Source organism: Helianthus annuus, chromosome 12 (assembly GCF_002127325.2).
Source record: "Helianthus annuus cultivar XRQ/B chromosome 12, HanXRQr2.0-SUNRISE, whole genome shotgun sequence".
NCBI lineage: Eukaryota > Viridiplantae > Streptophyta > Magnoliopsida > Asterales > Asteraceae > Helianthus > Helianthus annuus.
In genome coordinates this window covers 135,414,704-135,432,856 of record NC_035444.2, presented here as the reverse complement: position 1 = coordinate 135,432,856, position 18,153 = coordinate 135,414,704, and the positions used below count along the sequence as shown (strand labels likewise).

General features: G+C 35.5%; 1 protein-coding gene and 1 long non-coding RNA gene across 2 annotated transcripts; one reads left to right on the top strand and one right to left on the bottom strand.

Moving 5' to 3' along the window:
- Positions 1-5,832: 5,832 nt before the first annotated feature.
- Positions 5,833-6,725, bottom strand: LOC110895809 (VQ motif-containing protein 22-like). Its single transcript, XM_022143165.2, has one exon. The coding sequence runs from the start codon at positions 6,609-6,611 to the stop codon at positions 6,060-6,062; it is 552 nt and encodes a 183-aa protein (XP_021998857.1). The 5' UTR covers positions 6,612-6,725; the 3' UTR covers positions 5,833-6,059.
- Positions 6,726-9,408: 2,683 nt separating this feature from the next.
- On the top strand, positions 9,409-10,865 carry LOC110897077. The gene is made up of 3 exons (XR_002568419.2): positions 9,409-9,541; positions 10,095-10,151; positions 10,705-10,865. It is a non-coding gene; the product is annotated as an uncharacterized LOC110897077 (long non-coding RNA).
- Positions 10,866-18,153: the final 7,288 nt, after the last annotated feature.

The following is an 18,153-nucleotide window of genomic DNA, read 5'->3' as shown; positions in this document are numbered from 1 at the left end:
GTTTTAAGATTGGAGATTGGGTTTATTTGAAATTACAACCGTATAGACAGCAATCAGTGGTTCAAAGAAGTAGTCAAAAGTTGTCTGCCAAATATTTTGGACCTTACTTAGTTTTGGCAAAGGTTGGAGAAGTAGCTTATACACTGCAGTTGCCGGAAGGGTCTTCTATTCATCCTACGGTGCATGTGTCAATGCTTAAAAAGTATTATGGACCTGAGCCTGTTTCTTCGTCAGTGGTTAATAAAGGTATTATGCAAACAGTTGAGAAATAGCCTGAAAGTGTGGTGGATACTAAGATGCTTAAAAAGTTCAATCGAATGGTAGTACAGTGGCTGATTAAGTGAAAACATGTGGGTGTGGAAGATGCGACGTGGGAGGATGCTAAAGTACTGATGCGAAAGTTCCCAAATTTTGATCCTTGGGGTCAAGCATCAGGTTATCAGGGGGTATTGATACGGATCAGTAGTTTGATAACAAGATCAGTAGATAAAGGATCAGTAGATAAGGGATCAGTAGTTAAAGGGTCAGTCAGCAGTGGATTAGTCAACAGCAGATGGGAGTGTTGATTAAACAACAGTGGTTTGCGTGATGATTAGTAACAGGGGATTGGGTTGTTAGTTAGTTAGGCAGTTAGGGTGGTAGTTGGTTAGTAGTTGTGTGAGTTGTTGTAAACTGGGTATAAAAGAGATATGTTGTAATAGAATAGGTATCTTAAAAATAATAACAAACTCTTCTTAGTCTCTCTTTCTCTCAACTGCCATTAACGATCTTTCGAAGCTCATTCTTTCCATTGAGTTTCCTGAACGTTAATAGGACTTGACCATTGTTAATTCAATCTCAAGTTCATCAATTTCAATCCTTATCATAAACAATCCTAATATATAATTTAGCTTGTAGAATTTGTATATTATCTACCAAGTGTGTGTCCATATATTATTATAGTAACAATAATATAATATAATGTAATATATTATAATATAATTTTATTAGGCAGGTATACAACTGGAAACTGAAGGACAGCTCATGAACCGCATCCTCTCCCTTCTACTGCATGGTGTCGGCCTTCTCGATCATAACCAACAATCTTCCCTCAGGCGTCTCGATTCCGGTGAAACGACAGTGCCTCTACGGTAACGGTACGGTACCGGTAAAATACCATATTTTAGCTTCAAATACCGGTACCGTACCGTACCGACTCGGTACCGGTACCCAGTTTTGGCGAACATGAAACTGTTTATGTCTTACTGATTGTTGAAGGTCAGGTATGAAATGATCCAAAATCAGTTTAAAAAACCAATGAGAAATAAGAGCACAAGGGGTGGTTACGTTATACCACCCCATCACTCGTTAAGTTATCACGGAACACCGCCGCCTTGCATGTCACCACGCGTTATTTTTTGAACGCGTTACACATATCACGCGTTGAAATTTGAAAATAGAACGTTGGAGAGGACGTTTGGCTTGTTTTTTTGACCGTTTTGGGTTATTTTTTTGACCGTTTGGGATGATTTTTGAAACCTTTTTTTATATAAATCCAACCTACTCAATACAAAAAATCATCAAACTCTCCAACCATTCTCACACTCAATACAAAAAATCAAAAAACTCTCCAACTCGACGAACCGTTCAAGTCAATTGTCATTCAACAAAAGCGCGAGATTTGCGCAAAGTGGGGTTGGGAGATGCCACCCGTTTAGTTGTTTTTTTATTTGGCTATGTAATTTATTTTTTAAGTTTAATGAAATTTATATTTTAGTGTTTTATTGTTAATTTCTAATTTTAAAATGAAAATTAAAAAAATTGGGAGTGATAGATTTCCATCACTAGTGATACCACCCCGCCTACATTTCTATCACTAGTGATAGAATATTGGGTGATGACATGGCATGATTTGATTGGATAGTGGGAGTGATAGAAACTATCACTAGTGAACCACCCCTCCTCCCCTAAGGGGCTGTTTGGCTAAGCTTATTTTTTTGACTTATTTACTTATTTGCTTATTTGAAAAGCAAATAAGTCATAATGGAATGACTTATTTACTTATTCCTCTCACATAATAAGCTAACCCAAACACCTTTTAACTTTTCAAAAAGTAAATAAGTAAATAAGTCACTAAAATAAGCTTAGCCAAACAGCCCCTAAGTTTTATTGTTGCTAATTGCTGCCTCAGACTAAAGATGTTGATTTTCCCTTGATTAAAAACTTCTATAGAATATAGATTATGTTACATCATATCTGAATGATTTTGTGAAATCTTAAATGAATCAAACATGTTTTCTCATGATGTAGGTTATAGTGTATCTTAAAGAAACTGTTTAAGAGAAGAATTTATAGAGAGCTAGCTAGAAAAGTATTGTTCAACAACTTTTAATGACATGAGGACATCTAGAGGGTGACTTGTTAGCTCCTGAGGTTGTTCTTTCTTTGCCGATTGATGATGCACAATTAGAGCAGAAACTAAAGGAAAGTCTCAGAGGTTTAGTTTCTGGGCTTAAGGATATTATATATCAGTTTTATTTTTTAAATGTTTATTAATTTATCTTACGATTTACAATTTTTGTATGAACTTGAAATTTCTCTTCTTTTTAATCAATATTCAGCTGCATCATTTCTCTTTCACTTGTGATTGGTTCAGGTCAGATTGAGTTTCGGAAAAACCATGTTAACAACTGTAGTAAGGGTCCTCCTTTGGTGACCTATAGGAGCAACTGCAAGGCCATGTTAACAGCTGTGGATGGAGCTGTCCAATTGGTTCCTACCGCAGAAGTGTCAACAAGATCATAGGTGTTTGCTTAAAATTGTTCTTGAAGATTATTCTAGGAGTTTGCTTAAATGGTTCCTTAAGATTATTCTAAGAGTTTGCTTAAAACGGTTTAGTTTTTATTGATTTGGTGCTTATTTAACATCAAAATATTTTACTATCTGTTAGAAATTTGTTTGAATAAGTTTATAAGTGGCAATACTAGATGACCCCTTGCATAAAATGTTTGATTTTTTTGTGAATTCTTTATTATTTTCCCAGAATTGAATCTTTTTTAAATCTTGAAACAAAAAGGTGGGATTTTTGTTTTTATTTCTCTGTTATACATTGATTTGTAGCAAACTTTCAAGATTTAGGTTTCCCCTTTTAAAAATTAACAAGATTTAATGTAAAAGATCTGTAGTTATTAACAATTTATCAAGTACTGTGAGTTTCTTGATATATCCGAGTTTGTTCTTTGATTAGGGGATGAATTTTGGGGGTGTGATCGTGGTGTTTACGGGTGGGTTTGTCATTTGTGGTGTTCTGATTGCTTTATCACAAGATGGTTTATAAATTAACATAAAACTAATATTGCGGTGTAAATTGTTGTTGCCGTCGCATCGCGCGGGTTTCCTACTAGAAAATATATAAAAATATCATTTACACATAATATTATTATAATTTGTTTATTCTATGAGTATAAGGGTATAAATGTATGGATTAATGTGTCTAGAACGGAAACAAGGCAATTGGTTTGGGATTTATTTTCAAGTCTCTTGTATACTTTATTGTTACATAACAATATAAACAAGGCATGGGACTTGGTATTTATATTTGCGACCAGAAATCCAACAGAAAAAACCTTATGTAACATCTACGGCGTACGCATCAACGTCATTTCATTTATCTATACTTTACAATATACCTCAGTTTGAATCCACATAATCTAAGTGTTTGGCTATTTTTGTTACAAGAGCTGATACTTTTTCTTCGTCATATAATATAGTAGTTCTAGGTATTTTTTTAGTTCCAGGTGTTGTTGCATTTACATTTCTATTTAAATTTTTGTTAGAAATCGGCGTGTCTAACGTAAAGCACGGGAACCACCTAGAATATTGATAAACTAACAGAAAACGAGTTTTGAGTTGTAAATTATCGGCGTCGCCCTGTACATAGCCAAACACTTAGCTAAACTCACCAACCTAAATAATATGTTTCCCGCCGCATCGCGCGGGTAAACGACTAGTGTATATATATATATATATATATATATATATATATATATATATATATATATATATATATATGGTAAGGTTCATTTGAGAACCACCCTTATTGCGAGAATCGCGAGAACCAATGTGAACATAAAATAAAATCTAAAAAAAAATAAAAAAAGCACTCAAATTTTTTTTAATGTTTTTTTTAACAAAAATCGCTATATTTAGTTATCAAAAAAAAATACTTTTTTTTAGTAACAGTTATCCATGCACATGTGCATATGTATCATTACTTCGACAAATTCCGTAATACGTTATCAGTAATAGACAATTGCACTTTAATTTACAATACTATCCGTAATACACTACTTTTTACATTATCAATATTCAAAATGCACATGTGAATCATTAGGTATAACCATGATATAACATGTTTTAGTAAAAAAAAGTTTGTGATTTTGAATGGAGAAGTAGGCCCATATACATGTTTTTTGGTTAGTTATATCTAGTGGTTGATGGTTTGGCTATAGTTGTTACTTTATGATGTAATATGATGACCGAATGGTATAAATGGTGTTGATATACATGTAATAAAGTGAAAATATTGGTAATGGTGTTGTATTATGGATGGTAGGAAGTAATGATAGTGTATTATGGATGGTATGATAGATGAAAGGGAAAGTGTATTCAAAGTAGTGTACCAAAACACCTTATTTCATGTTGATACATATAGATGCACGTGTGCATTTCTAATATTGGTAATGTAAAAAGCAGTGTATTACATATGGTAGTGTAAATGAAAGTGCAATTGTCTAATATTTGTAATGAATTACGGAATTTGTCAAAGACATGACAAAAATACACATGTGCATGTTTGTGTATTATGGATGGAATGATAGATGAAAGAGAAAGTAGTGTACCAACACACCTTATTTTATGTTGATACGTATAAATGCACATGTGCATTTCTTATTTTGTTAACGTAAAAAGTAGTGTATTACACGTGGTAGTGTAAATGAAAGTGCAATTGTCTAATATTTGTAACGAATTACGGAATTTGTCAAAGAAATGATACAAATGCACATGTGCATGGATAACTGTGACTCGATTTTTTTTTTTTTTTGAAATTTTTTTATTATAAACGAAATATAGCGATTTTCCAAAAAAAATAGTAAAAAAAAAATTTGGATTTTTTTAGATTTTTTTAGGTAATACTGTTTGTGTTCATACTGTTTCTCGCGGTTCTCACAATAAAGGGTGGTCCTAACGGATCCTTCTCTTTCTCTATACATATATACATATATATATATATATGTGTGTGTATTATCCTAGAGTTCACACATAGTTGAAATGGATGAAAAGTCCAACTTGAAAGGGATGTCTTTTTGGGGTCAAATTAAAACTAATTCATCAGGTCTGATGCTTCAAGGAAACAACCCATTGGTTCTGTGGAAACTTACGATGTCATTTGGTCCTATGCATGTGTTGGGACCCGTATTCTGTAACCTTTTGCACTGATGTTATAATATAAACTCTATAAAGTCAAACATTTACTTTTTTTAATTTCATTTAGGAGAATGTTGATAAAACATGTTTTGTATCCCAATTATGCCCACCTTATTCCTTATCCACATACCTAAAAACTTAGATGAAAACGGATCACAAACCAAAGCCTCATCTTCAAACATAAAAAGCTTTTTACAAACTTGTAGACCTTAGCTGATAATTTATATGTGGAGAGAGGACGGCTTAACCCAAAGTCTGTGTATTAATAATCCTAAGGGTTGAAATGAAATTTAAAGCGATCACCTAAATCAAAATCAACATGATAATTTATATAAACTACTGTTTAAAATTTAAGAGAGATGAAAGAACTTCAATGATTTATGGTGTGAAATCCATAATATTCCAAAACAAACTCTATTTACATGGAAAAGCTAAAGCTGCAATTCTAAATGAAATCCTGATCATGAAACATGAAAGTTAGGTAAAACGACTGGCATTTTATTGTTTATCTGAACCAAACTGCACTAGCTGCATAAGGATGTAATAAGTAAAATTTAATAAAACTATATATAAATGAAAAGTCCAAAACACCTTCAAACATTATACCCATGGTTGCCACCATCTCTTTGAGGTGCCATTAATGAAGATTCATCAATGGATTCATGCATACCAGGAGCATTCTGTATTCCATAGCCAGCCTGCAAATGATTCCAGCCACCTACTTGTTGCACTTGCTCAGCTTGTAGAGATGACCTGGCCTGATTATCAAAGTATGCATACCTTGATGAACTTTCAGTTGCATCATTCCTTGCAAAGTCTATGTTGACAGGACCTTTTGGTAAATTGACCATCGAAGCCGAAGCCGCGTTTTCTTTGCTATCACAGCCGGTGAAGCGTTGAACCAACGCCCTAAATTCAGTTGGACTAGCATTCAGGACGGTGACCGGTGTTCTCCGGGATGCCCTCGACCGCCTTCGTATGGGTTTAGGACCAGCTTCACCAGCCTGGGCAGTCGTTCCTTGGCTAGAATCTCTGTAGATCGCTGTGGAAGTAGCATCATATGGTTCACCACCTGCCCCAGCCATGGCTGTGTTGGGATACTGTTGTATCCATTCATCCGTAGGAAAATGGTTCATACCATCCATGAGTATGAAGAGTAGGGTTTGTGGATGTGTGGCAGATGGCTTAGCTTTATGGTAGAAAAGCCAGTCTTAATAGACTGCTTCCAAAGCTTAGAACCTAAGAAACCAACAACAACACTAAGGAGGTTGGCGTTTATATATGCAAGGGGAGGTGACCCCACAATATATATATTAATAGTAAGGTACTTTGGCTCGCATGACATTCCGTTATATAAAGGAATTAATTTGTTACAAGGGATTAAAATGTTTTAAAGAAATATTAACTAGCATTAAGCTCTCATATTGTGTAGGGGTCTAAAACCATAACCATGCTGATTAGCATCAATACCACATCTCTACCGGTGACCACTAATATTTAAGTTGCGGCATGTTAATTTGAAAAATTAAAACAAAACGTAAAATATAGAAAATAACTAAGTCGATCTAAGACGCACGTGTTGTGACCCTCACACATTGCGCCATATAAGCACACAAAACGTTAAACTACCCACGAGCGTCTCGCTGTGTTAACTCGTAAGATTTAGAACGAAACATAAAACGAATACTTACGAAATGTGGAAAGTATAAGGACCAAATATAAAAGTACAAACTTGTGAGCTTAAATTACAAAAGATGAAAAGTCTTGGGTTAAAAGTAAAAAAATCAAATTTTGTGAAGTTAATTATCATATGAGACGCGGCATATAATACGAGTTTGTTATATATTATTTTCATACAAATATTCGTTACATACACGCACGACTTCTCGAGACGATTAACGAGATTCTATCGATATATTTATATATTTTTATATAAATATTTATATATTTTAAATCTCTTGAAAACTAAGTCTTTCCAAGACTTAGTAATTTTCACCGACATTAAACGGAACTTAACAAGTATAACTTGATCGTTTTCATTAAGTTAACACCATACTATTGGATCGTTCGGTTAGCGATTAGGTAGAACTCGATGACACGTAGTTTAGTTACCACATTTATTTAGAAACTTATAAGATATTCCGTCTTAGGGATATTATAGAATGCATGCTAGCAAGTCACGTCTTGGAAACGACTTCACGGAGTCGTATTTAGCTAGTTTTGCAAAAGGAAATCCAGGTGAGTTCATAATCTCACCTTTTTACGGTTTTACATTTTTCTAAATGTTTTCAGGGTGGAAAGACATGCACATTTTGCGAAAACAAACAAGGTTTTCGGTAATCAAAAATTACATATTTTCTAGACATACACGTTTTGCTAAGACACATAAGGTTTTTGATAAACAAAAATTACATATTCTTAAACCATGCTACAAACAAGTTTTAACTAACACATATGGTTTGTGAATTTCCATAAACTCAAATGGTTTACGAAAACTTATGCAAAACATACTGGTTTTTACAAAAAACATAAGCATTTACGATGGCCGACCCTGAGAATTCGTGTACCCTGTTTGAGCTCGAAAAAACATGCCCTTAGGCCTTAACGAAACTGGGTATTGAGTTCACCAAAAGTCTAAATCTAATGCCAATGGGCTAATAACAAATCTAAACCATAAAAATAGTTTTGTAAGTGGCCCTATGTTGGTGTTTGTACGTGTATACCTTATTAAAAAAAAATTAACATATACCTATCGGGTATTTTTCATAAAAAACATGCCCTTCGAAATATCGGGCCCTGGCCGGTGGTCCTCCCCGCCCACCCCCAGGGCCGACCATGTTTACGACACATGCATGAGCCACAGACACTTGTGACGGGGTTGGTACTAGTTACAATGGGACGGGGTGTCCTACATACAAACAGGAGGACTGGTTGGTCCTGTACATGAACAATGGGACTGTGTGTCCCACATACAACCCAAAATCTTGCATGCACCTAAGGACTTCATCTTGAAAACTGAATAATCTAACATACTGACTCATGCGGGCATGTTTGTCATTGTCATGCGCGGACATTGACAGCCACACAAATGTTACAAATACAAAACTTTACAAATACATAGTTTTACAAACATAACGCTTTACACATACAAAGTTTCACAAATACAAAATTTTCATATAACATGCCAAAGAAAATTATTTTTATTTCGTTTTCTCAAACAATATTTTAAAAACCGGTTATTCAAAAAGATTTATTCCAAATCTTTTACAAACTAACTATGAACTCGCTCAACTTTATGTTGATTTTTCGCATGTTTCTTTCTCAGGTTGCATTTCAAAATTATGGCACGGTTGGAATAGGAGAACCATGAAGATTCGAGTAGTTAGTGGGCGTTTGCTTTCTAGAAGTCTTAGCATTAACTGCTTCTGCTGTGCAATGAAGATACAAGTCAGATCATGCCCAGCTCTGATTTATCGGGGTGTGACAGATTGGTATCAGAGTTATAGGTTTCAGCGAATAGGGTTTTATTTTTAGATACCTAGGCTCTAACCTCACCTTTCTTTGGGGACTTAGATAATTAAGACTTTGAATACATACATAACGCCTAAGACTCGAATATGGTCTCCAACCGTTGCCAAAAACAATGAATCAAAATTTTGTTTTTAAACATGTAACACCCCGAATTTCGTATGACATATTATAATGTTTTAATCGCAATATTTTGACAAAAAGAAATGGTAAACATAGATTTTTACCATTATTAAAGTTTTATAAATATTAGTAAGTCTAAAATTCTTATGTATGCATGAAGTATTATTGGGTTAGTATGTAGAAAAGGAAAAAGTGACATGTTATGAAAAGATGAGGGGTTTAAAAGTGAAAATGTGTAATTAAAATACTTAACAAAAATGCCCAGTGTTTCAATTGTGGGTGTGTGCGATCGTGAGAAGAGATCAGGGGAGTTCTTCCCCTCAAAACCCTAACATTCTAAAATCCATCAAATTAAGAAGGAAATTGAAGGCTAAGTGAATGCATGAACTAGGAATGATGATCCCTTTAGTGTTCTTGACATCAGGTAAGTCTAATTTCATGATTTGGTAATGTTTGATTAAGTGGGTTATGTGAAAATTGTGATTTTTTTATGGAATTAAACATGAATGCAAGATGATATGAACATGTAGGAGTTGAAATTATGCTTGAAATTCTCTATGATGATGAATTAGGGTAAAACCCACTTGTATGTCAAAAGATGATTAACAACTTGTGAAATTCTTCATGCTAATTAGATTGATGTTGATGATACTTTGATGATTAAATGATTTAGAACAACATGTATGTGGTTAGGGTGGCAAATTGTGAAGTTGGAAATGCTTATGTGAGTCAATGGATGAATTATGGAAAAACATGCTTTAAGTACTTGTACTTTATGCTTCATAGTTAGTATGCACGCCATGTGTTCGATGAAATGCCTAAGAATGATTTACTTGAAAATTGACATGAATTCTTGATTTAATGATGATGTAAGTGAAAATAGATGTATGTATAATTATGAAGTTATGATGAATAAACCAAATGCATATGTGAAGTAATGTTTATGAACGCTAAAAGAATGAAGTTATAATGTATAGGCGCAAAGAAAGACGAAGGCACGAGTTACTTGAAGTCGCAAGCATCGCAAGACCACAGTAAGTTCATATGAACCTAACTCTCCTTTTATGTAGTTCCACGGATGATAGCTTAGTAATTAAACCTTAGTGTTGAGTTGTATGTTCGTTTATGATAAAATTTTGATATGATGTATGTTGGAAAACGGATAAGTAGCACAATAGTTTCGGATGTATAATGACCACTCAAGTGAGTCAAACTTGTTGGAAAGAAGGATGTGAAATGGTTAAGTAATGACTTATTGTAAACGGGTCAAAAATGATGTAATTGTTTCAATTATGTATGATAATTTACCCGTTGTAAATGGGTAATTAGGACATGTATGACGAATAGAGACGATGTTGAGTATGGGCTCATTATTACTGAGTCGAATGGAATGTATGCATGAATGTTATCAAGATGTTGGAATAAAAGAAAGTTAACGGAAATATTGTCATACAGGAAGAATGGTTCAAACAAGATTTGTGAACAAAAATGGTAAATTGCTAACGGGTCGAATAATGATAAGTGAATGAAAGCCTTGAATTTTATTTAGTATTTGAACTAACAAATGTTTGGTGTTATGTATGGTAGGTAAATCTCACGCTTGATGTTGGCAAGCTCGGACCGAACACACTATATCGCCCTTATGCGCTTCCGATTCAAGTTATCTTTTGTAATGGTCAAAAATCATCTTGTAATGTAAATGTTAAACTTTTATTTACGATGGTCGTAGTAGTTTAAAGTTTTAAATATTACATTGGGTGACTTGTTCTCTCAGGAACACCTGTAACATCCTCCCCCGATAGACTTCAGTCCACTCTTGAGGAATAGGATGATCAGATAGGTAAATCCCCGCTAACTTACAAACCAGCGGGGTCCCGAGATATTCTATGATCAAAGGCTTTGTGGTTGTCACGAACTGGATTCGAACCAGCGCCTCCGGGAGCAACAGGCCCAGCAAACTACCATTCAGTCTGATCGCGACTTTGTTTACCCGGTTCCCCTCGCGGCTAAAAGGTACATCCGGGCCGCTCGCATGGACCTACTTACCTTGCTTGTAGACCAGCTGCAGAGCTAACCCTTGTTCTATTGGTTTGATGCTACCAAGACGATTTCTTTATGTCCATCAAAACATCGTTCATGTCCATTTTTACCCTCAACCTTTCTCCCAAGCATCTTGGTTTCCCTCAAAGTACAGCTAAATAACTAAAGCCTCTTTCGCTTTTTTACTCTTCCTTGCCGAAGTGAGTCTATTTTATTCCGTATCCCATAGATTGTCCCGCAATCTCTTCCAAGCCGATGTGAGATCACTTTATGTCAGTCCACTAACAGCGGTATACAGTAAGTCAGTATAAGTCAGTACAGGAAGGGCACGCGAAATAGACAACTACTTACTAGGCTAGGGTAGTAGTTTTTTCATCTTCCCTTTATTTTACTTTACCCTAGTGGAAATTCATTTTTCAAAGTTACTAGGTAATTAGTGAAGAGGTTGATAAAAGTGACAAGCTTGGTGGAAAGCTCTTATCTTAGGAGGAAAAGCTAAGTATGCCCGAGTAGTCTTGATATTGGTTGGTTTGAGGTTTCATTAGTTTTATACTAACAAGCAAGCTTCGGCGACCGCTCGACCTAGCGTGTTAGCCCCAGTACTATATATAGGGAAGGCATATGAGAAGAAAAAGGGTTGATGTAATTGAGCTTTTACTTCGGGATAGCTGCTTTAGAACTTAACCTTATTTTGACTTCTAGGGTTTGCTGGTTCTAAAACCTGTCTCCCCCTTTTTTGAGGAAGTAAGGAAGTGGATAAACCTTATAACCCTGTAGGAGTAGGAGCCAGCTAATCCCTCTATCAGTCTAACCCCACGAGCAAGGAAACTAGCTAAGCAAGTCATTCCAGGTCAGGAAGGGCAAAAGAAGAATTGAATAAAGTAAGGAAGTCCCGAGGCTGGTGTTATAGTAAACTGCCACAGGTACCCGAAGGAAATCTTTTATCTTCTTGCCGGGAAAGAGTTTTATTACCAAGTTCGATTACCATAAGTGGAAGTTCAAACCTTATATCTCCGATATATAGGATAGAATGTCAGAAAAAAATCAATTTTGGTAGTAGTATTTATTAAGTTAAGCAGTAAGCCCTAGAGCTCGAGATTCTTTTTGTGAAACTTTGTATCTTTTGAAAAGTGTTTTTAGAACATATTTCGAATGTTGATGTTAAAAGCAGGGAATCGTTTATATTACGAATGGGTCATGCCCAAATTTTGTAAAAATTCGTATGAAGTTTATGTTATTTATTGAATGTCAAAAAGTGGGCGTCACAAAACATACGCTAATGTTATGTTCTATACACAATACACAAAACAGTTACATAAAGTAAACAAAACTTTGAGAGTTTAGGAAACATGCATCTAGAACCTTTGGAAACTTATGTCGAAGTTCATTAAAGGTTATCGCTTAGGAAACACGTCTATTAACTTGGGCAAACGCCATTATTGTGTCGTCTATGCTATTTTAGTTAACCGAGCAGGTAACATACGCAAAACGAAGTACCGACACGCAAAATTACACGAAACTCAGTCTATACATCAATGGAGGTTGAAGTACGTCACATACGGATTTCGAGGTAAGATCTTTGAGAGGACACGATTGAGCATTTCAGGGACGATGATAATCCTGTTAGCAAGAGGACTAGTGATCAAAATGCGACAACTTGTCACGATATCCTGCAACGACACGAATCACGCCAAGGAGAAGACGGATGTCTCCGCATTCCCCCTATCTCATTAACGACGAATACGCTATGTTCGACATTCTATGGTAATGTCACCTAACAACCGGTCATCACATGCAACCCTAGGTAAAGTCCTTAAATTTCTTTTATTGAAATTACAACTTTTGCATCTAGTGAGCAGATAATTGCATCTTTACTCCTCTTAATGGTCATTGTATCACAATAATTTCTTTCATTTTAGCGAACACTCATTTGCCTCAATTTTTTGAAAGATTAATATGTTACACATGCATAGTTTATTACGCATGTGGTTCCACTTCGAATAATCGTTCCCATAAAAAATTTCAAATATTATTTCGCTTTATCTAATTATTTCTTCGTGATTTGGATGATCTGCATTATTGTAAGTGTTGACTCCTTTCTATCGAGTCAATGAATTTCTTGAAACTTCTTTTCTTTTCAAGTAATGTATATGGTTTTTCGTTGTAACCATGCCGAAATTTACTTGTTGATACATGTATTTGTTGTCGAATTGCGCCTAAACCAAGTTCAATTGATTGAACTTGTCCACTACACATATTCAATTCAAGACACCGTATGATGTATTGAGAGCATCATATTCAAATCAATTTTTAACAAGAGTTTCATTTGTTCCGAGTCGAGTAGACATGTTTGGTCTTCGACTCCATTAAGTCTTCTGTTGATTTCGACACCTTGTGGTGGTGTTTTCACTAATTTGAAGCTTGCGCTAATCTCGTTTACACATCTCATGCACGGATTTAATTGTTATTTATTGATTTATTTTAAATCCACTTTGATTTATTATATTAAAGCAGTCTTAATACAATCGTGTGTTAAGATAATGGTACACAGATTCATGTTATATTACGGTGCACCTCCTAACGGTTCTTTCATTATCGATCAAATGTTTTGCGATATTCATTGGTTTTTCATCGTCGATCGAAAACATTATTTCTTGATATTCCATTTTCAACTGAAAATCCTATGATGTCTGTTTGAGAGAAACGTGCAGACTTACTTCCTTGAGACCTCATTTGATTTCAAACACAGTGAACTTGTTCGGTCACCGCTATTATTGATTTATCTCGATCACTGCGACACCTTGTGGCGTCGTTATAACTTGTAGCTTGGGCTAATCATGGTCGAGCATTTCATGCAAAACTATTTCATTTGTGCCTGTCGATTCTAAGTTTCATCTAGCGAATGTTATTGTTTCTAGAATTCATTTGCATATTGTGAACGTTCATTTGAAATTTTGTTGGGTTCTTATTGTTGTAGTATGTCCTTGAATTGAAAGTTCATTTGAAAGTTCCTTTGTCTCATTTCCCTTGACATCAAATGCCAAAACACAATCCTTTTAACCATTGGGTTCTTATTGTTGTAGTATGTCCTTGAATTCACATAATTCGAATAAGTCTTGATTTGATTACGTGGTCATTCACTTTGGTATTATTCGTATTTATCTACGCATAACATAACTCTAAGGAGTTAACGTAGTCTAAATTTCGAGGACGAAATTTTATTAACAGGGGGAGAATGTGACAACCGGTAATTTACGGCTCCTAATTACATGATAAACAAACATTAGGATGATTATAAGTATAGTTTAAAACACAAATTAACTTAATTAGGCCCTTAGTATGCCTAGGAACGCCTATTCGACTTTACAGTACGCATATGACGATCTGCGTGAAATCTGATAAATATTAAACGATAACGAACTACCGAACAAAATACTGACAACGCCGACAAATACTTAAATCTTACGATATATTTAGCTGCGTAATTAACTTTTAATATCCGTAGTCAAAATCAGATCGAAGAATGGATTACAAACGATTAATTACACATTTTACGCATTAAAACGCAACCGACAAAATACGCGTCTAATAACGATATACGACACTATTTTACACATTGTGACCCTAAATTTTATTTTACGACACCTCGCGAAGCTCGGGTTTGAAAACGGGATCGTAGGAGCAGACGAGCCACTAAAAACTCAAGAAGCGGGCGTGTGGGCATGGGCCCAAGCCCACTACAGAACCCTAAGTATAAAATAGAGTAAACCTTATCCTAAATCCATTTTGTGAAACCCTAATCTCAACTCACAGCTGCATATGAAGTTCTTCCCTCCTGTTTCTTTAGTTTTCTCTAACATTTAACCCAAACACACAAACATGAAGGATCTTATCTCCTTCTTAAATGGAAAACTCTACAAATGATCTCAACCCACACAAATCAACATCCTTCTCCTCTCTTTCTCATTAACTAACTGGCACTACACCGACCGGCTGCCGGCGCTGGTTAACCGGCCAGTCGACACCACACCCTCACAACTCTCCTTCTCACGAACACCCCTCCCACACCCCGACACCCTGAAGAACGAGGAGAGAAGAGAGAGAAACAGATGAGAGAGAAATCGGGAAAGGAGGAGAGAGCCACCACCCAAGGCGGCGGTGTGGCGGTGTGAGAAACAGAGAAAGAGAGAGAAACGACGGAGCCGGAGCCATCTACGGCGGGGGTGGCATTCCTGGGTTTTCGGCGAGTTTCCGGTAAAAGCCTTTGCCTTCTTTTAATTTTTATATTTTTAGAGGTAAATTGGTCTATAATAATCTCACCTAGACCTTATTGGCCATTAATAATCCCACCTCAGAATATTCCCCCCACCAGTCCCACCTTTCACCTATTTTTCCTACAATGGTCCCCCATTAAAAAAAGTTAACGGAGTTAAGCTTTTTCCAAATTACAAACAGATTTTTAGGTCTTTTGATTAGAACGACGATACGAATCCATTGATGTAAAACTTGCCTCAAAATGGTGCTCCAAACGATGTAAACGGCGCTTCAATCCGGGTGTTTAAATTTCCAATTAACCAAAATCAAGTCACTTGGAGCACCATTTCGAAGTAAGTTTTACATCAATGGACTCGTATCATCATTCTGATCAAAAGCCCTAAAAAATGTGTTATTTGGAAAAAAGCTTAACTCCGTTAAGTTTTTTTAACGAGGGACCATTGTAGGAAAAATAGGTGAAAGGCGGGACTGGTGGGGGGAATATTCTGAGGTCGGTTATTAATGGCCAATAAGGTCTAGGTGGGATTATTACAGGCCAATTCCCATTTTTTAGATTGTTGATGATGGTGGTTTACGGCTGCGGTACAGCCTCCAGAGCCACGGCGGTGAGCTACGGCAGAGCAGGTGGCTGTGGTGGTTATTATTGCTCAGATTCGGTTCAACGGGTTTCGGTTCAAGCTTTGGTGCAACACAGTTCTAGTTCGGGTTAGCTCCGGGTCGGATTTGGGTGAAGTCCAGTCAAACCGAGTCAAAGGTTGTTCGGGTCAAGCTTGGTTCGGTTATGGTTCAATGTGTCGGGTCAAATTGGTTACCGGTTCGGGTCAACAAAGTCAACCTTGGTCAGCAGCTTGGTCAACTGTGGTCAACGACTTTGGTTCGGGTCCGGGATTCAGGTCGGTTTTGGAACTCGGTCAGCTTTAGTTTCGGGCTCAGTCAACTCGGGTCAAACCCGGTTAAATCAGTTAACTCCATTAACTCGGTTAACTCAGTTGACTTGGTCAACTCAGTCAACGTCTCGACGCGAAGATTGGTAAAGATTTTAACAGCTATTGTTATTTTTTTATAGTTTTATTAAATACGTGAAAAACGAGCTCGAATCGATCAATTAAATTACATTTTACAATATGACATATTTGAAGAAATCTTATATATATATTGTTTATATGGCTTGAATAATTGTTGAATTTTGAAAAATAACGACAACTTGTGTTCTCGGGGGCGTCCAAAAACAGAAGAAACTCAGCCCGTTTTTCGAGAAAATCCGAAAACAAAACGTGTTTTATTGTAAAACAACAACTATAGATATCAAGCGACTTTTAAGAAAACACAAAAGTGTATTTCCTTCGACGACACTTTATGACTTGCAAAAACACCGATAAGGTGAACCCTTTTACCAAATAAATATAACCACTTATATTTGGATCAAATGTCAAAAACTCGGAAATGTTTTATAACTTAGAATATAAGTACTTATATTTATTACAAACGTCAAAGTTCGGAAAACCTTTTTATAAAATAAATATATTTAGTTATTTATTTCAAACAACAAATATTCGGACATTCTTTACAAATAAATATAGTTATTTATGTTTAGTTAAAATATCGAAAAACTCAAAATTCTTTAATAAAATAGACATATTTATTATATTTATTTCAATTGTCAACGACTCGAAAACCTTATAAACTAAACATGACGTTTATATATATTTTCAAACGTCAAAAGCTCGATGATTTCTTTTATAAAATAAATATAACTTTTTATATTTATTTCAAACGCCTAAACGCCATATACCTATATTTTGATAATTATTGATCGTTATATATTATTTTCATATAAATATTCTTTACATACACATACGACTTCTCGAGACGACTAACGAGATTCTATCGATATATTTATATATTTTATATAAATATTTATATATTTTAAATCTCTTGAAAACTAAGTCTTTCCAAGACTTAGTAATTTTCACCCACATTAAACGGAACTTAACAAGTATAACTTAATCGTTTTCATTAAGTTAACATCATACCATCGGATCGTTCGGTTAGCGACTCGGTAAAGCTCGGTGAAACGTAGTTTAGTTACTGCATTTATTTAGAAATTTATAAGATATTCTGTGTTAGGGATATTATAGAATGCACGCTAGTGAGTCACGCCTTGTAAACGACATCACAGAGTCGTATTTAGCTAGCTTTGCACAAGGAAATCAAGGTGAGTTCATAACCCCACCTTTTTACGGTTTTACATTTTTCTAAATGTTTTCGGTGATCAAAAATTACATATTTTCTAGACATACACGTTGCTAAGACACATATAGTTTTTGATGAACAAAAATTACATTTTATTAAACCATGCTACAAACAAGTTATAACTAACACAAATGGTTTGTGAATTTTCATAATCTCTAATGGTTTACGAGAACTTATGCAAAACATACTGATTTTTACAAAAAAAACATAAGCATTTACGAAACATGCATGAGCTACAGACACTAGTGACGGGGTTGGTCCTAGTTACAATGGGACGGGGTGTCCTACATATAAACAGGAGGACTGGTTGGTCCTGTACACGGACAACGGGACTGTGTGTCCCACATACAACCCAAAATCTTGCATGCACCTAAGGACTTCATCTTAAGGACTGAACAGTCCAACATCCAGACTCATGCGGGCATGTTTGTCATTGTCATGCGTAGACATTAACAGCCACACAAGTGT

Bases quoted from the DNA above. Each gene is read 5' to 3' on its own strand.
- LOC110895809 (XM_022143165.2), bottom strand. From the start codon at position 6,611: ATGGATGGTATGAACCATTTTCCTACGGATGAATGGATACAACAGTAT.